The sequence below is a fragment of the Dendrobates tinctorius genome, unplaced genomic scaffold (genome assembly GCF_039654945.1).
Source record: "Dendrobates tinctorius isolate UK_male_01 unplaced genomic scaffold, ASM3965494v1 ptg000016l, whole genome shotgun sequence".
In the NCBI taxonomy this organism is placed as follows: Eukaryota; Metazoa; Chordata; class Amphibia; order Anura; family Dendrobatidae; genus Dendrobates; species Dendrobates tinctorius.
This window is the reverse complement of record NW_027361684.1, coordinates 16,415,220-16,435,519: the sequence shown is the minus strand read 5'-3', so window position 1 is coordinate 16,435,519 and position 20,300 is coordinate 16,415,220. Positions and strand designations below refer to the sequence as shown.

The 20,300-nt window shown below is 45.5% G+C and overlaps 1 protein-coding gene and 3 non-coding genes across 4 annotated transcripts; all 4 read left to right on the top strand.

Moving 5' to 3' along the window:
- The first annotated feature begins 850 nt into the window (after positions 1–850).
- Positions 851–7,748, top strand: RPL23A (ribosomal protein L23a). Its single transcript, XM_073565512.1, has 5 exons — positions 851–1,008; positions 2,419–2,599; positions 6,310–6,486; positions 6,671–6,740; positions 7,675–7,748. The coding sequence occupies exons 1-5, from the start codon at positions 984–986 to the stop codon at positions 7,687–7,689; spliced, it is 468 nt and encodes a 155-aa protein (XP_073421613.1). The 5' UTR covers positions 851–983; the 3' UTR covers positions 7,690–7,748.
- LOC141081792 (small nucleolar RNA Z17) lies at positions 2,855–2,926 on the top strand. The gene has a single exon (XR_012230063.1). It is a non-coding gene; the product is annotated as a small nucleolar RNA Z17 (small nucleolar RNA).
- Positions 6,527–6,592, top strand: LOC141081791 (small nucleolar RNA SNORD42). Its single transcript, XR_012230062.1, has one exon. It is a non-coding gene; the product is annotated as a small nucleolar RNA SNORD42 (small nucleolar RNA).
- Positions 7,503–7,568, top strand: LOC141081790 (small nucleolar RNA SNORD42). Its single transcript, XR_012230060.1, has one exon. It is a non-coding gene; the product is annotated as a small nucleolar RNA SNORD42 (small nucleolar RNA).
- Positions 7,749–20,300: the final 12,552 nt, after the last annotated feature.

Genomic DNA, 20,300 nt, shown 5'->3' with positions numbered 1-20,300 from the left:
AGGGAAAAAAAGTCTGAAAAGATTGGGGAAAGGAAACTAACATTCCCTACAGAGATGATACCACTCCCTATGTTGCAGATAATAGACAGACATACACATAGTACATGAAAGACATTTTACTGATTACATGAATACAACTTCTGACTGACTGGAAGTCCGAGGTAACGGTCACAAGCTGTCAGTGTATGAGAGCCAGAATAAGGCCACACCGAGGATCTCATAGACTTGTATTGAAACGCGACCTCCGGCTCGTCCAGCGAACAACCTGTAGGTCACAAACTGCTGGTGAACGACCAGGCAGGCAGGTAGCAGCAGAAGATGGCGCTGGTGAATATATGACTTAATGGCAGGGAACTTAGATTAGTGGCACCACTCCAGCGCTGCAATAAAAGAGAAAACCGCTGGAGTGGTGCATTAAATCATCATGAGCCACCATTAGCTAAGCTAACATGTAACGACAGAGCGCTGTACACAATTTTTGCTAAAGTGCAAAGAAAGAGACTGTAGGGGACACGATTCTTCCTCCATAATATACTAGAATAGATAGTCCATAATATACTAGAATAGATAGACGACTCTCCATCTTATGAATGGCAAGGTACGTTGCCAACCACAGCATGGTGTCACACGTGGAGCCTAGCACGGCCTGGCTTTCTCTTGTCACTTTTTGCCACAGCGTCACCGCCAGGTTATAGCAGTTACTGCACCCGTGGAGGTCTGATATTTAGCAGCACTGTGTCGCTCTCCGGGGCTTTAGTACCCGATTCCCTATCCCACACCTGCCGGGAGCCGTGGCTGGGGTCCGGACGAGGTCTAATTCCCAGGAATCCAGGTGACTTCAAACCTTCAAGTTTCCTAAACTTTAGGAGAAAACTACATGACCCATGATGCACTGCGCGTTGACCACGTTGTCTCGCGTGGTTTCCTCTTCCAGCCCCTGCTGATATTGCCTCAGAAACCCGTCGGCCTTCCTTTTTCTCAAGATGGCTCCGAAAGTAAAGAAGCAAGGTAAGAGCTGCGGGATGTGTAGGCGCGTTATATACCGGGAGGACGAGCACATCACTGGCCGCTGAGCGGTGCACAGTGCGGCGGTCACTGCAGGGTCTGCGTGCGGAGAGGAGAGCTCCCTGCCCGGCTCCATGCGGGTCGCCCCGTGGGGGAGGCCTGGAAGCGGCCGCCGCGTGTGCCGGGCAGGAGGCCCCAGAGCCGGCGGCCCCGGGTGAGGAGGCCCCAGAGCCGGCGGCCCCGGGTGAGGAGGCCCCAGAGCCGGCGGCCCCGGGTGAGGAGGCCCCAGAGCCGGCGGCCCCGGGTGAGGAGGCCCCAGAGCCGGCGGCCCCGGGTGAGGAGGCCCCAGAGCCGGCGGCCCCGGGTGAGGAGGCCCCAGAGCCGGCGGCCCCGGGTGAGGAGGCCCCAGAGCCGGCGGCCCCGGGTGAGGAGGCCCCAGAGCCGGCGGCCCCGGGTGAGGAGGCCCCAGAGCCGGCGGCCCCGGGTGAGGAGGCCCCAGAGCCGGCGGCCCCTACACGTGATGTGATCAGCGATCAAAGTATGAGCCCCGTGATTCCAGCATGATACTGATGTACCGGCCGCCTGTATGTAGGGGGCTGTACACCTGGAGGTGGTGGAGCTGTGGAAACCGCAGGCTGGATGGTCTGATCAGCACTTGTATTGATTGATCCTGGGCCTCAGTCACGTTCCTTCATGAAGATCTCTTTGCGCTTCCCATGCGGGGTGCAACCAAGACAAAAGCGGGACTCCTCTCCAAAGAGGACAGCCCTCTATTGCCGTCTTCCTTGCACCATCAGAGCGGTGCCCAATGGAGAGGCCTTCATGGTGGAGCGTCACACTGGTCCTACTCCCAGGACTACGGTCTGGGCTGGGATAACGTTCGGTTCTGCTACTCTTCCTTCCAGTTATATCGGCAGCTCGGTGTTAACGTTGTTTCAGACGTGGGACCGGTAGTGGTCATTTCATCCAAACACAATGGCACCAGGCCGCATGTTGTTCATGTTACTTTGAGCAGCCAGTGTGGCCTAAACATATTACCGTGGCCAGGCTTGTCTCCCATCTGGGATGTCATTGGTCGACATTTGCAAAGGGAGCTGCCAGCAGCAGATCTTGATGACTTGCCCATTCAGTGAGGCAGAACATTCCTCAGACAACCATTAGTAACCTCCATTGATAGCAGCCAAGGTGTGTGGTGATTTCTGTTCATACTACATACTGAATAGAAGAGGAGGCTTGGAAAAATGTCTGTATGTAGATTGCATTCACAGGTGGAATAACCAATGAATAACTGTGAAATACCCATGCATACATATATATTTTTTTACAGGTTTTACATGTTAAAATGATTCCATATGATTGTGTTAAACTTTTCTTAACGTAAAATAATATTTTTTTTTTTTTTTTTTAAATTAGCCGTCGCCCCAAAAACTGAAGCAAAGTCTAAGGCTCTTAAGGCCAAGAAGGCTGTGCTGAAGGGAGTACACAGTCACAAGAAGAAGAAAATCAGGACCTCCCCTACATTCCGGAGGCCGAAGACCCTGAGGCTGAGGAGGCAACCCAAGTACCCCAGGAAAAGTGCTCCCACCAGGAACAAGTATGTTGTCCTATAATCCGGGGTGTTCGGTTTGCGGTGTCTGACTCCCACTTACCATGGGGGGGGGGCTATACAAGCTGCTGCAAAAGAGTAAAGTCATTTCCTTGAGACACCAGTCAGATCACAGCTGTCTTCATTCTTTTTACTTAGGAATTTGATAGCTGCGTGCCACCTGGAGATCTTTGGCAATTGCTCTGTGTTTTTCTGCAATTTTTGTGTCCCATGTGTATTATTGGGTCTTTACTCATGTGTATAGGCACAAGTGATGTATTTCATAGCGATCAAAGCCTGAGTGTCTGTGATTGCACTTATTTTTGCTGATGTGCCTTATTCACACGCTACAGTCATGTTTGCAGTTTTGAAAGAATTGTGGCAAGAACCCACATAACAGTACGACCGCAGTGTGTAAAGACATCCTTAGTAGCCCAACACCCAAAGGTCCAATATGACGATCTCCTGAATATTACTTAGAGGGAACATATTAGGTTTCCCCATTCAAGAAAGCACAACCACCATGTTTACATGCATTAAATTTGCTTTCTAACAACCAGTTCTCGGTATCCATTCTTATTCAATAGGAGCTGGTCAGCAGGATCCGGCAGCAGCTGCAAAGCATTGAACAATGCTGCCATATTCAGAGTTTACATCCGGCTCTCCGAGCTGTAATCCAGATTGGTGGTGTTACCGGGTGATGGACCCCAGCAATCTGATACCAATGATTTCTCCTGGGGTTAGGACAACCATGTTATATGCTCAGACAACGCCCTTAATGCATAAAGATGAGAAAAGCTGGCTTTTCTTTAATTTCAAACGGTATTCATGGTGTCAGAATATAATGTAGCTTTGGATGTTGTAGTGCCAGTACTTGCCTTGTATTTCCTGCCTCACTGAGTTACTGCACTGGAATGGTGTAAATTGTAATGGCATTGTATAAAATCCCATTAGCACATGTGGATGCACCCTAAGGCTATGTGCACACGGTGCGTATTCTGTGCATGCATTTTCTGTGCAGAATTCACAAAATCCGCAGGTCAAATGACCTGAGTTTTGCCTGCGGATTTCTTCCTATTTTTTTTTTTTTTTTTTGTGTGGTTTTCCACCTGCGGATTCCTATAGTGGAGTAGGTGGAAAACTGCAGGAAAACTGTACAAAAGAAGTCACATGCTGCCTTTTTTTTTCCGCGCGGAAAAATCCACAGCATGTGCACAGCGGGTTTTTTTTTTTCATAGTGTTTAATGGTACTGTACATCACCTGCAGATCTGCAGCGGCAAAACCGCTGCGGATCCGCGGCAGAATCCGCACCGTGTTAATCTTCTGTTAAAGTAGTCTTAGATTTGGGTAATCCCAGGGTTTCTTCTTCCTTGTGAAATGTAATGTGTCCAGCTGAACTTATGGTTGGCTGCTAGTTGAAATCGTGGCTGTAGATAGAAGAGCAAGTGACCACTCATGATCAGATGTGGCATAAAAATTGCCAGCTCTATAGCCCCCATTAAATGTCACCCTTAGAGCACATTTGTTTCCTGTATGTAGGACACCTACTTTTAGCAGGGCCTCCATTATGTGGCCAGCAAATTTATGCCTATACTTAGGGATAGGTCATAGATGTCTGGTTGGGGTTCGACACAAGGCAACCCCTGCCGATCTGCTAGTATCTGTGGCCGCCGGCCGGAAGTACTTGCTTGCAGAGCTGGCCGCCTTCTGATAGTGGCCACGGCAGGGTACTGCACATCCGCCTCCTATTGATTTGAGTCGGTGGATGGTGCCGTACCCTGCGTCAGCCATAAGCTAAGACCGCCTTCTCTGCAGGTGGGTATTTCCAGCCAACGGCCATCAACACCAGCTGATCGGCGGGGGTGTTGGTCATGGTCCAATCAGACATTGATGACCTATCCTAAGATAATAATTGTATTTCTATAGCGCCAACATATTCCGCAGCACCTTACATTTTAGAGGGGACTTGTACAGACCAGATATTAAGAATAACAATAATCAAACAATTCAACAGATGCCAAGAGGAATGAGGGCCCTGCTCGCAAGCTTACAATCTATATTGTAAGGATAATAATGGACAATCGCCTTAAGGCTGTGTGCACACGTTGCGATTTTTAAGAGTTTTTGTCTCGATTTTTGCCGTGAAAACACATATAGAACGTACTCCATGCATTCTGCACATGCTGTGCTAATGCTGCGATTTCCCCCCCCCCCCCCCCCACGGCGGAATCGCATCGCGGAAAAAAACGCAGCATGCTCATTCTTTTTGCGGAATTGCTGTGATTCCGCACCCATAGGAATGCATGAGATCCGCTTTCTTTCTGCATGTGGCTATGCCCACCATGCACAAAGTGAGCGGCTCATGTGCGAATGGTACCCACGGTGTGGAGGAGAGGAGACTGTCCTCCAGGCCCTAGGTACCATATCCCTGTAAAAAAATAAATAAAATCGGATTATATACACCTTTCGGCGTCCCGCGCAGCTGTCTCGGGCCTCAGCGATGCTCCTGTTCCCAGTAATGCTTTGCGAGACCTTTGACGTTGCGGTCTTGCGATTACTGTAGCAGTCCCTATTCCTCGTGAGATCGCTACAGTTTCGCGAGACCGCAACATCATCAAAGGTCTCGCAAAGCATTACTGGGAACGGGAGCATCAGTGAGGCCCGGGAAAGCTGCGCGTGACACCGGAAGGTGAATATTTTATTTTTTTTTTTTTTTTTTTTTTACATTAGAACTTTTACTACTGATGCTGCATAGGCAGCCTCAATAGTAAAAAGTTGGGCACACTTGTCAAACACTGTTTGACGAGTGTGACCAACCTGTCAATCACATTCCAAGCGATGCTTCAAATCGCTTGGAAAGTGCTTGAATTTCGCACTCGAAAGTCAGGGGGAAAACATGCAAAAATCATGGAAAAAGGCGCAAAAAAACACGCACGTTTTTCCTGGGAAGAAGTGTGGGTTTTTTCTGCATACGTGGGCACATAGCCTAAGGCCGGTTTCACATGTCGGTGTCTTCGGTACGTGTGGTGAGTTTTTTCACATACTGGAGACTCTGACACACGTAGACTCATTCAAATGAATGGTTCTATGTACTTGTCAGCGTGTTTTCACAGACCGTGTGTCTGTGTGCAAAACATGCTGACATGTCCGTTTTTCAGCAACAGCATGGATCACCCGGACCCATACAAGTCAATGGGTCCGTGTAAACACGTACCGTACATGGATGGCATCCGTGTGCATTTTAAAAGTCATAGGGTTAACATTGAAACAAATTGTTTCGATACACGGATGCGGGGATAGCACACGGATGCCACATGAATGTGACAAATTGATACACAGACACGGATATCTCTGGTACAGTTCTTTACGGTACCGGAAATATCAGGAAACTGGCCTAGTACAGATAGAAAAAATATTGCCAGATTATGGTCGTACGAACCTTACCTAAGAATGGCGCTCATCTTGTGACTAAGCACTCCCAAATGTGTATTCAGACATGACCAATTTTGCATCCTGAAGTAGAGCCACTGCCAGACATCCACTACTAAAGTCCAGGTTTGGCTTTTAGGGCTTGTTTTGTTAAAATTTGTGCACACTGTTGTGGCTAACATTTCTAGAGAGGGCAGAATATATAAAATACAACTACATGGTGTTTATTTTATTGGGGGCTCTTCAGTGACCTACATTTTCTTGAATAGTTGCCATTATTGTCTTTTAGGCTTGACCATTATGCCATCATCAAGTTCCCTCTGACCACAGAGTCAGCCATGAAGAAGATTGAAGACAATAATACTCTAGTTTTCATTGTTGATGTCAAAGCCAATAAGCACCAGATCAAGCAGGCCGTGAAAAAACTGTACGACATAGATGTGTCCAAAGTGAACACCCTCATCAGGTGAGTGCTCAGAGCGATGTGTGTGTTCATACGCTGACGTATGCACGTGATGGAAATTGTATTTTGGCTGATCACTGTGATGTTTCCAAAGGAACCACTGATGCATGAGTAGACCTGAAGCAACATATACATGTAGGATGTACACTTTTGACAGCTTTTTTTTTTTAATTTATTTCTTCTCCAGGCCTGATGGTGAAAAGAAGGCATACGTTCGCCTTGCACCAGATTATGATGCCCTTGATGTTGCCAACAAGGTAAATTCTGTTAATAATCTCTAAATGGCTTCATTAAAAACCTGTAAGCGTCATATTTACCTTTTGGAAATTTTAAACTCGCATTTATATGTCTCCAACTTATTCCCCCCCTTTGGCTATGTTCACGTGGCATTTTTTGCAACTTTTTATTTTTTCCTAGAGTTAAAACCTTCACCCCTGGCAGTAAAAATGCAGCAATTGGCTTTATACTTGCTTTTTTTCGTTACTTGGATGTTTTCATGTGAAATTTGTCTGCAGTACAAGTTTAAGTTAACTTTATTCACCAAAAATGCAGCAAGCTGTTTTGTTTTTTTATATAAAGTTTTTGCACTTTCTGATTGCTGTAGTGCTTAAATTGTCAGTTAAAAAAAGCTGCTTGTACATGAAATTTCTGACATCTCATCGCTTTTGTCAGTACTGTAAAAAGCAGCTTTCCTGCAAAAAAAAATTATACAGCAAAAATATCATGTGTGATCTACGCCTCTGGGTAAATAATCACTTGGACAACTGTGTTATATCCAAGACTCGTATGTGCCAGTGCCCCTGTGTCTGATTGCCCATGATATATGCACCCACCTTCAGAGTCCCCTTCAGGCTCACATTTGATGAGGGAGGGTACAGGTCTGCTCTGATGACCCAGTGCCCATCACCTAGACCCTCCTGTATATGGAGCCAATATTTGTGGTTCGGTTACTGATCAGCCCAATTATTTGTCACGTTTGGCTAAACATCTCGAGCCTCGTAATAATTTGGGACATCTCTGTGCATGTGATGGAAACTTAACATTGTCTGAATACATTGATGTGTTCAAAGGAACCACTGATGCACTATAGTTCCAGCAATGTGTGATTAATGAAGGTTTTTCTGTACACATCATATAGCAGCAGGCTTTAAAAAATCTTTTCTTACAATAAAAAAATCTTTTATTTTACAGATTGGCATCATCTAAACACGAGGCAAGATGTTCTGTACAGAAATAAATAAAATAAACCAATACTTTTTTCTGTTTTTTGTGAATAGTAATTTACAGTGCGTCCAATGCACAAGGAGTATGACTGGTGATCAAAATAATAAATTTTATTTCTGTAGTGCCGACATATTCCGCAGCACTTTACATTTCAGAGGGGACTTGTACAGACAATAGACATTACAGCATAACAATAATCACATAGATCATAACAGATACCAAGAGGAATGAGGGCCCTGCTCGCAAGCTTACAGTCTGAGAGGGAAAAAAGGGGAGACACGAAAAGGTGGGTGGTAACAGTTGCCCTGATTGTATGGACCAGCCATAATGTTAAGTGTGTAACAGTACAGATGCAGAGGGCTTATGGATGCATAAGGCATGTGGGAACATAATGCGGGGAACCTGGTTATGGTAAAAACTTTTAGCTGTGCCACACAGGGATAGATTAGGTTAATGTGTTGAGGCGGTAGGCCAGTCTAAATAAATCTGTTTTCAGGGCACGCTTAAAATTGTGGGGATTGGGGACTAATCGTATTGACCTGGGAAGTGCATTCCAAAGAATTGGCGCAGCACGTGTATAGTCTTGGAGGCGGGAGTGGAAGGTTCTGATTATTGAGGATGCTAACCTCAGGTCATCAGCAGAACGGAGGGTGCGGGTAGGATGGTATACTGAAACAAGGGAGGAGATGTAGGGTGGTGCTGAGCCATGAAGAGCTTTGTGGGTGAGGGTAATAAGTTAGTACTGGATTCTGGAGTGGATGGGTAGCCAGTGTAATGACTGGCACAAGGTAGAGGCATCGGTGTAACGATTGGTGAGGAATATGATCCTGGCAGCAGCATTCAAGACAAATTGGAGGGGGGAGAGTTTGGTAAGAGGGAGACTGATTAGAAGAGAGTAACAATAGTCGAGACGAGAATGAATAAGAGAGTTTTTGCAGAATCAAAAGTAAGAAAAGGTCGAATATTGGGTGTCGTCAGCCTAAAGATGGTACTGGAAACCAAATCTACTGATTGTTTGACCAATGGGGGCAGTATACAAAGAGAAGGGGGGCCTAGGACTGATCCTTGAGGAACCCCAATAGTAAGGGGAAGATGAGAGGAGGAGGAGCCAGCAAAAGATACAGTAAAGGAGCGGTCGGAGAGAACGGTGTCCTTGAGGCCAAAGGAATGGAGCATAGTGAGGAGGAGCTGATGATCCACAGTGTCAGTGCTGCAGAGAGATCCAAGAGAATTAGCATGGAGTAGTGACCGTTAGATTTAGCTGTTAGTAGATCATTAGAGACTTTAGTGAGGGCAGTTTCAGTAGAGTGTAAAGAGCGGAAACCGGATTGGAGAGGGTTGAGAAGAGTTATCAAAGAGATAGCGGATAAGATGGGAGTGGACCAGGCGTTCCAGGAGTTTAGAGATGAAAGATTTAGAGACAGGTCTATAGTTAGCGGCACAGTTTTGGTCGAGGGATATTTTTTTTAAGTAGTGGATGTATGATGGCATGCTTAAATGAGGAGGGAAAGATACCAGAAGAGAGGATAAATATTTTAGTTAGGTGAGGGATGACAGCAGGGGAAAGGGGCTGGAGTAGATGTGACGGAAATGGGTCACTGGTGCAAGTGGTTGGGCGAGAAGATGCAAGGAGCCTGATTACTTCTGTGACTGGTTCAAAATCAGAGTGAGCTAGATGCAGTGGGGGAGGGAGGACAGTGCATGGTATGAGGTGATTGGGAGATAATTTCCTGTCGGATCTGGTCAATTATTTTCTTTGAAGTAATTGGCCAGATCGTCAGCTCGGAGGTCCGTGGTTGGGGCCTGCACTCTTGGGTTGAGTAGAGAATGAAAAGTGTCAGATGTTTAGGGTTATTGGACAGTGAGGTGATGAGGGTGTTGAAATAGGTTTGTTTTGAGAGGTGAAGGGCAGTGTTGTATGTTCGAAGCATAAACATATAATGGATGAAATCTTCGGGTAGGTTGGATTTTCTCCACAGACGCTCTGTGCACCTGGAGCACTGCTGCAGGAAACGTGTTTGCAGGGTGTGCCAGGGTTGTCGCTGTCTGTGTTGTGGTGTTCTATGTATAGGAGGAGCAAATTCATCCGGGGCACTTTGAAGTGTTTCATTGTAATGCTTCAATGCAGAATCAGGACATGAGGGGGAGAAGAATAGGGGCCAATGAAGACTGCAAGTTATTCATAAGTTTCTGGGTGTTAATGGCCTGTATGTTTCTATAAATATGGACAGTGGGGGTGACCTGAGCAGCCTGGCAGTTCTTGATAGAGAATGAAAGAACGTTGTGGTCAGAGCGGGAGAGGGGAGTTTGCAAAATCATCCATTGCACAAAGTCGAGAGAAGACAAAGTCAGGGAGTTTCCGTCTTCATGCGTTGGAGAATTAGTAAGCTGCAAAAGGCCAAATGAGGAGGTTAGAGATAAAAGGTGAGTAGCAGATGGGGAGAGCAATGGGGATGTTGAAATCTCCCATGATGAGGGTAGGGATGTCACAGGAGAGAAAATGTGGAAGCCAAGTGGCAAAATGATCCAGGAACTGATGGGAGGGGCCGGGAAGACTATATATCACCGCCACTCGCATGGAGTAGGGGGGTGTAGAGTCTGACGGCATGGACCTCAAAAGAAGGGGAGACAAGTGAGGGTACTTGAGGGATAACCTGAAAGGTACATTTTGATGATAGGAGCAGACCAAGGCCTCCACCTGCTCTATTGTCTAATCTTGGGGTATGGGAGAAGTGTAGTCCCCCGTATGAAAGAGCAGCGGTAGTGTCTGACTGCTGGATCCAGGTTTCAGTAAGAGCCAGAAGGTTAAGAGAATTAGAAAGGAAGACGTCATGAATGAAGGAGAGTTTGTTACACACTGAGCGAGAATTCCAAAGGGCACAATTAAGAGAGACAGATGGCAGGCAGGGAATATTGATAAAATTAGAGGGGTTTCTGAGCGTAGCAGTTGGGGGGTTTGACTTTCTATAACATGGGGAACCAGGGTTGGGAGCAATGTCTCCTGCGACTAGAAGGAGGATAGAAAGAGTGAGCAGATGGTTAAGTGATTTGTGATGTGAGAGCGTCTCTGATGTTGAATGGTGGGACTGAATGGATCTGTGCTGTGTAGCAATGTGAAAAGAGCGTGAGTGCTATACATAGGAGAGGAAAGGAGTGAGGGGCCAATATGGACGGAGTGTAGAGAGTTAATACCAGGGCGGTGGATGTGTGTGAATGCAGCGGCCAGGATATAAATTATACAAATGCATATGGTAAATATTTGCGGTAGCCCAAATATACAGGGAATAGATTTACAGTCATGTTAAAGTTTGGGTACCCCTATTAATGTTAACCTTTTTTCTTTATAACAATTTTGGTTTTTGCAACAGCTATTTCAGTTTCATATATCTAATAACTGATGGACTCGGTTATATTTCTGCATTCAAATGAGGTTTATTGTACTAACAGAATCTGCAATCTGCATTTAAACAAGATTTGACCGGTGCAAAAGTATGGGCACCCTTATCATTTTCTTGATTTGAACACTCCTAACTACTTTTTACTGACTTCCTGAAGCACTAAATTGGCTTTGTAACCTTATTGAGCTTTGAACTTCATAGCCAGGTGTATCAAATTATGAGAAAAGGTATTTAAGGTGGCCACTTGCAAGTAGTTCTATTTGATTCTCCTATGAAGAGTGGCATCATTGGCTCCTCAAAACAACTCTCAAATGATCTGAAAACAAATATTATTCAACATAGCTTTTCAGGGGAAGGATACAAAACGTCTCAGAGATTTAACCTGTCAGTTTCCATTGTGAGGAACATAGTAAGGAAATGGAAGAACACAGGTACAGTTCTTGTTAAGCCCAGAAGTGGCAGGCCAAGAAAAATGTCAGAAAGGCAGAGAAGAAGAATGGTGAGAACAGTCAAGGACAATCCACAGACCACCTCCAAAGACCTGCAGCATCATCTTGCTGCAGATGGTGTCACTGTGCATCGTCAACAATACAGCGCACTTTGCACAAGGAGAAGCTGTATGGGAGAGTGATGCGAAAGAAGCAGTTTCTGCAAGCACGCCACAGTCGCCTGAGGTATGCAAAAGCACATTTGGACAAGCCAGTTACATTTTGGAAGAAGGTCCTGTGGACTGATGAAACAAAGATTGAGTTGTTTGGTCATACAAAAAGGTGTTATGCATGGAGGCTAAAAAACACAGCATTGCAAGAAAAACACTTGCTACCCATAGTAAAATTTGGTGGAGGTTCCATCATGCTTTGGGGCTGTGTGGCCAATGCCGGCACCGGGAATCTTGTTAAAGTTGAGGGTCGCATGGATTCAACTTCGTATCAGCAGATTCTTGACAATAATGTGCAAGAATCAGTGACGAAGTTGAAGTTACGCAGGGGATGGATATTTCAGCAAGACAATGATCCAAAACACCGCTCCAAATCTACTCAGGCATTCATGCAGAGGAACAATTACAATGTTCTGGAATGGCCATCCCAGTCCCCAGACCTGAATATCATTGAACATCCGTGGGATGATTTGAAGCGGGCTGTCCATGCTCTGCGACCATCAAACTTAACTGAACTGGAATTGTTTTGTAAACCGGAATGGTCACAAATACCTTCATCCAGGATCTCATTAATAGCTACAGGAAGCGACTAGAGGCTGTTATTTTTGCAAAAGGAGGATCTATGAAATATTAATGTCACTTTTATGTTGAGGTGCCCATACTTTTGCACCGGTCAAATTTTGTTTAAATGCAGATTGCACATTTTCTGTTAGTACAATAAACCTCATTTGAATCCAGAAATATAACTGAGTCCATCAGTTATTAGATACAGTGCCTACAAGTAGTATTCAACCCCCTGCAGATTTAGCAGGTTTGATAAGATGCAAATAAGTTAGAGCCTTCAAACTTCACACAACAGCAGGATTTATTAACAGATGCATAAATCTTACAAACCAAAAAATTATGTTGCTCAGTTAAATTTTAATAAATTTTAAACATAAAAGTGTGGGTCTATTATTATTCAACCCCTAGGTTTAATATTTTGTGGAATAACCCTTGTTTGCAATTACAGCTAATAATCGTCTTTTATAAGACCTGATCAGGCCGGCACAGGTCCCTGGAGTTATCTTGGCCCACTCCTCCATGCAGATCTTCTCCAAGTTATCTAGGTTCTTTGGGTGTCTCATGTGGACTTTAATCTTGAGCTCCTTCCACAAGTTTTCAATTGGGTTAAGGCCAGGAGACTGACTAGGCCACTCCAACACCTTGATTTTTTTGCCTCTTGAACCAGGCCTTGGTTTTCTTGGCTGTGTGCTTTGGGTCGTTGTCTTGTTGGAAGATGAAATGATGACCCATCTTAAGATCCTTTATGGAGGAGCGGAGGTTCTTGGCCAAAATCTCCAGGTAGGCCGTGCTATCCATCTTCCCATGGATGCGGACCAGATGGCCAGGCCCCTTGGCTGAGAAACAGCCCCACAGCATGATGCTGCCACCACCATGCTTGACTGTAGGGATGGTATTCTTGGGGTCGTATGCAGTGCCATCCAGTCTCCAAACGTCAGGTGTGTGGTTGGCACCAAAGATCTCGATCTTGGTCTCATCAGACCAGAGAACCTTGAACCAGTCTGTCTCAGAGTCCTCCAAGTGATCATGAGCAAACTGTAGACGAGCCTTGACATGACGCTTTGAAAGTAAAGGTACCTTACGGGCTCGTCTGGAACGGAGACCATTGCGGTGGAGTACGTTACTTATGGTATTGACTGAAACCAATGTCCCCACTGCCATGAGATCTTCCCGGAGCTCCTTCCTTGTTGTCCTTGGGTTAGCCTTGACTCTTCGGACAAGCCTGGCCTCGGCACGGGAGGAAACTTTCAAAGGCGGTCCAGGCCGTGGAAGGCTAACAGTAGTTCCATAAGCCTTCCACTTCCGGATGATGCTCCCAACAGTGGAGACAGGTAGGCCCAACTCCTTGGAAAGGGTTTTGTACCCCTTGCCAGCCTTGTGACCCTCCACGATCTTGTCTCTGATGGCCTTGGAATGCTCCTTTGTCTTTCCCATGTTGACCATGTATGAGTGCTGTTCACAAGTTTGGGGAGGGTCTTAAATAGTCAGAAAAGGCTGGAAAAAGAGATAATTAATCCAAACATGTGAAGCTCATTGTTCTTTGTGCCTGAAATACTTCTTAATACTTTAGGGGAACCAAACAGAATTCTGGTGGTTTGAGGGGTTGAATAATAAATGACCCTCTGAATAAACTTTTCACAATTTAAAAAAAAATTAAACAAAGAAATAACATTCTTTTTTGCTGCAGTGCATTTCACACTTCCAGGCTGATCTACAGTCCAAATGTCACAATGCCAAGTTAATTCCGAATGTGTAAACCTGCTAAATCTGCAGGGGGTTGAATACTACTTGTAGGCACTGTATATGAAACTGAAATAGCTGTTGCAAAAACCAAAATTGTTATAAAGAAAAAAGGTTAACATTAATAGGGGTGCCCAAACTTTAACATATGACTGTATTTATTTGTCTTGCCTGTCTCCTGCCCTGTCTAACTGCCAGCGTACTTTGATACATGTACTTAGATTACATGTACATAAATGCCCCTCTGCATAAATGCCTTCCCCAGGCTAGCTCTGAATTTATAGAAGGCCACTTCTAAGATCTTCCTTTTTTTTTTTCTCTCTCTCTCCTTACTCGTTAGCAATCAAACTAAGTTAGGACAGCAGGACACAAATGTATGTAGCAGATAAACAAGTGTCCAGGCCTACATGGATCATAAACCACTTTGAAAAGTTACTTGACCTCAATAGCATAAGGGGACAAGCAGGGTGAGTTGAAATAACTATATACCATTATATATGCTGCAAAGATGAATGATTGAGGTTGGACACATGCAGGATTCAGTGAAGTTGCTGGAAATAGTTAAATACCTGTATGAAGAGAATAGAGATGCGTGTTGGAGCTGCAGAGTCCATGCTGACAAGAACCCCAGATGAGTGGAGACGTGTGGCTCCACCTTCTTTCCCCACATGGTCTGCCTAATACCACCTAAGCACATGTAAGTGTTACTTTCTGCCTTTTAATCCTTGTCATATACTTGTACTGTACTTAATGTCTCAACTTTATAGCAACTTTTATCTATGTAATTACTGCCCACATTTTGGGAATAAATGATAAAAATCTATTAGCTCTTTCTCCATGCTCTTAGAAACGAACTATGCGCCTTTTGTTAGATCGCTACTAATTTGGGGGTTTGCCACGGACCCTCTTAATTAACTCTTTGATTAAGTAAAGCGTGGCTGCTGGCAGCGTGGTGTGTGCGGTTGGTTAGGCTGGTTGGCAGTCCGGAAGGGTCTTATATTGCTGGATGAGTGGTTGAGGCCACAGCATTGATAATTCCCTTACTGCAGTAGTCTAATTGGCCGTGCACAACAAGCAGCCCGTCCGGCGACTAATTATGCTAGGTGCAGTTCCCTTACTGACCTGAGGGTAAGGGGGTGCTGGAGATCTGCGAGTTCCAAAGTGGAACTGAGAAAGTGGGATATACATAAATCCCTGCAGTTCTTGGAAGGTTGTTAGCAGTGGTGGGGCATCCAAAATACCCCCCTGCGGTAAATTGGTAGAGCAAGATTAGCTTGCTGTGTTTTGGTCACATGGTGCCAGTGGTGGGATAGCTAAGATAAGCCCCCACTGTGCCTGTGATAGCCGTGTGCCGGCAGTCCCTCCGTCCGCTGACAAACCTGTGTCAGTGGTGGGATCGTGACATTGGAGGCACCGGCCGTGCTGTTCGTCACAATTTACTCATCCTCTAGGGATCAAAAGACATGATCACAAAAGATTGCCTACTGGCTAGGCATTACTACAGCACAAGTGTGGATGTTGGCTCTCATTTACAGCAAGCTACGAACTGACACTTCCTAGGTAGTGTATTGTACATGCATGTAGTTTGTGTGGTCATCATGTGATGGCTAGCCATGTCTTGCTCATGGTATAATCAGCTCACGTCTGGCCTTAATGGCAGGGTGCTAAAGAAATGTGGAATAGTAGATCAAAGCAACTATTTATAATGCTGTCCACTTTCCAAAGGGCCTTTTAACTACTTCCCAATGTGTGATGTACATCGGTCATTTGTCAGGTATCTGTGTACGGAGCAGGCTCAAAATCATACCTTGCACCCTACCTGGCAGATGCCAACTGTTGTGCAGCCACTGCTGTCAAACAGATGTGATTGGGCTAGCTCCAATAACCACCTTTAAATGTTGTGGTTAATCAATAACAGCAATAAATGGCATTTAAAACACTATTGCGTGATTTTGGGTGCCAATGAGCCCCCCACCCAAAGATAATTGACAGGTGGGTGATTGCAGAGACAGTTGGCTTCCTGAAGGTTCCAATGGCTGTTTAGATGCAGCCCATCCTTTGTCTGATTTTCATAGAATTGCATTTTCCTTTTATACGCTAACTTCCCAGGATGACCCTCATGACAGCATGTCAGGAGCTAGTCCTACTCATCCTCTAGGGACAGGAAACACGTGGGAGGTTAAAAGCCTCACCCTCAGTGTTTTTCCTGTCCCTAGCAGGAGGGAGCACGGAGAGGAGCTCAGAAAGAAGGAAAAGCTTACCTGGGAGAGCAGTGAGATCGGAGGTCTTTCCATCCCTCCAGGATGATGCCTCACTGGGCGGGGGGGGGGTCCCTCAGCCAGTCGGAGCAGGATAGGGCTTCCGACTTCTGCTTACCTCTGCGGAGGTCTCTTGGTGCTGTGCTGCAGCAGTCGGACAGGACTTCTGGGTCCTGTGTATGGGCATGTGTTCTGGCTGGGACGCCCTGTGATGACGTGTGTGCGTTCCAGTGAGAATGCATTTCCAGTATCTAGGGGTGTCGCTGATTGGACTAGCGTGGTGTGCGTTTAAGCATGGGTCACAGGAAAAGGCTATGGTGGAAGTATCAAGCAAACCTGGTCAAAGTAAGACCCTATAAAAGGGTGCTGTCACACAGGGGTTTGGGTGCACTATCTGAACGATGGATTCTAATTCTTCACGCTCACAAGCATCACCAGAATAGTCCCTGGCCAGTGTAAGTAACCCCCGCTTTGTTTGGACTGAAGTGCAAAGTTCCTTAAGGAGGAACAATCGTCCTTGTTAGCTGACATGCGGGCCATGGTTAGGGAAAAGGTCCAAAGTGCGGTTGCTAATTTAGTACCAGCTCAACCAGCCTAGAGTACGTCCCATCACAAGGGGACTAGGTGGGAGGAATCTTCTGAGGAGGCATGACACATGTAGGTGAAACAGAAAAACCTGGACCCTCGGAACAGCCCACCCAAACCCAACCTGACCAGAACACCAATCACAACAACCTGACAAAAGCCAGAATCAGGAGAATGGTAGACGAAGGTCAGGAGAGGTGCGTAAGTGACTGGAAGAACGACATGATCAGCTCACAGAAACTGACCATGTACCGGAGTCTACAGAGAGATTACAGACTGGCTCCATACCTGGAGAAACTCCCAAACCCCAGAGAACGCACGATCCTGAGCCAATATAGACTCAGTGCCCACAGCCTGGCCATCGAATCTGGCCGACAGGCAGGCCTACAAGCCCAGGAAGCAAAGACTGCCAACACTGTGACCAGGAGGCCCTGGAGGATGAGACCCACTTCCTGCTACACTGCTCCAAATACTCAGCAGTGAGGGACACTCGCTTCAGGAGGTCAAAGCCTGCACTGGGCTCAAGACATTAACCCCTGACGTGCAGGTCAAAACCTGCACTGGGATCATGACACCTTGTGATACCATATGCCGGTGCGGTTGACCCTGGGTTCCTCCTAATGCAGGACAATGGCAGACCTCATGTGGCTGGAGTGGGTCAGCAGTTCCTGCAAGATGAGGCCATTGAAGCTATGGACTGGGCCGCTCGTTCCCCAGACCTGAATCCGATTGAACACATCTGGGACATCATGTCTCGCTCCATCCACCAACATCATGCTGCACCATAGACTGTCCAGGAGTTGGCGGATACTTTAGTCCACGTCTTGGAGGAGATCCCTCAGGAGACCATCCGCCGCCTCATCAGGAGCATGTCCAGGCATTGTACAGTAGGGAGGTCATACAGGCACGTGGAGGCCACACACAATACTGAGCATCTTTTCCTTGTCATGAGGCATTTCCACTGAAGTTGGATCAGCTTGTGATTTGATTTTCCACTTTGATTTTGAGTATCATTCCAAATCCAGACCTCCATGGGATATTCATTTTGATTTACATTGATAATTTTTATGCTGTATTGTTCTGAACACATTCCACTATGCAATGAATAAAAATTTGCAACTGGAATATTTCATTCAGAAATTTCTAGGATGTGGTATTTTAGTGTTCCCTTTATTTTTTTGAGCAGTGTACTATATACATAGCAATACTGCAGTGTATAGCAATAATCATGGGAAGACAGGTCTTTATAGAACCCAGCTGCCGGGATCCAGTGCCCAAAACTCTGGTTGGTTGAACGTCCCAGAAGTCGGTGAATAGAGCATAACATTATATTTTTTATATTTTTGGAATAACCCTTTAAAAGTCATAACACTGATGTGAATGGATAAGTGGTGGCACACTAGATAATACTCTACTTGCTGAATTTGTCTTTACGCAGTCACAGGACTTTACAGTCCGTTCTTCTGGTAAGCGCTAGGTGGCCCCGCAAGATCAGGAATTCCGCTGTTCTACCTAGTAAGCTTTGCTACAATGTCATGTGGCTTTTACAATGTGCTTTTGTACCAATATGTCTATTCATCAGGATAAATATAGATAAACCAGGCTTACAGGAGGTCACATATGTGACAATTCTGCCCTTGGAATACATCTACGACCATAAAAGTACTATAGTAAACTCTTTTGCAAAGAATGTCCACCTAGCAGCACATCCAGGACAACACTGCGGAAATCTAAATTCCCATCTCTGCTGCAGGTTTATTTTCTGATCCCACAATAATGTAAATGAATTATTCTAGTGATAACATTAAATTAAGTAATTATTAGGTACTTAATTACCTAATTCCTTAATCAAATCATTAAAGGGAATCTGTCAGTATGATTCACCCTTCTAAGCCCTTTATATGAGATGTAGATCAGTAAAAGGAGAATATAATGATACCTTGATATCTACGATGCAATGTCTTAAGGTACCGTCACATTTAGCGATGCACCAGCAATCCCGACAACGATACGACCCGGTCAGGATCGCTGGTGCATCGCTAAATGGTCGCTAGTGAGCTGCCACACAGGCAGATCTCACCAGCGACATAGCAGCGGTCGGCGGTCGTTACTTACCTGTCAGACGCGGCGATGAAGACGTCCTCCCGCCCGGCTCCACGCGTCGCTCGTCGGTACCAGCAGGAAGCCCAGCAGGAAGCAGCCCACGAGAAACGGCCCAGGACGTTCTCGCGCGATCAGCGATAACCAGCGGGGGAGCCGGTTGGAGGTAAGTGTCACACATAGCGATATCGCTAGCAATATCGCTGCTGCGTCACAAAATCGGTGACGCTTTAGCGATATCGTTAGCGATCTCGCTTAGTGTGACGGGCCCTTTACTCCAGGGAAATCCACGTTTTTCTTAAGATATAAATGAACTGTTAAGATCTATGGGTCGGCATAGATCTCCCCGAGAATCTACAGAGCTAATTTTAAATGAAAGGGAGAGTTACCAGTGTGAGACATGTAATGACTGACAGTCTGCTTTCCTAATCTACATATCTCACACTGATAACACCGACCTTTTAACCTCTTCATTTGGCAGCCATTTTATTTTTGTCCTCCCCCACTTCTTCCAAGAGCCATAACTTTCTTCTTCCATCCACCTAACTGTATGAGAGCTTGTTTTTAGAGGGGCAAGTTGTACTTTTAAATGACACCACTGATTTTACCATGTGCATGCACTGAAATTTTTTAAAAAAGTGCAATTTCACAATTTTTTTTTTAAGTTATCATGTTCACTATATGGAGAAACTGACCTGGCAATATGATTCTCCGGGTCAGTACAATTACGCAGATACCAAACATGCATAGTTTTTTTAATTTAAGTGTTGAAAAGAAATTCTGGAATTTGTAAAAAAATTTTTTAACCCTAATGCTTTCAATTTTCAGGATATGGGACAGGTGCTGGCTTATTTTTTGGACCCTTAGCAGATGTTTTTACTGACACCATTTTTGGGGTAGAAACTATGCTTTGATCGCCTCCTATTGCAACATTGTGGTGGCTGAAAAAAAACGTAAATCTGTGGTTTCAGTTTTTCTCGCAAAATATCATGGACGTTTGAAAAGCCTTATACTATAAGGGTATGTGCACACGGAGTTTTCTGGTGGTGCGATTTTGTAGTAAAATCCGCAGGACTAAAGTCCTGCGATTTATCTGCGGATTTGCCTGCGGTTTTGCCCTGCGATTTCACACCTCATAATGGATGAGGTGTGAAACCGCAGCGTTTCTGCACAAAAGAATTGACATGTTGCGGATTGTAAACCGCAGCAAAACCGCGCGGAAAAATCCGCAGCATGTGCACAGCGTTTTCCAGTTTACCATAGAAAACAATGGTACTGTACAACGCACCT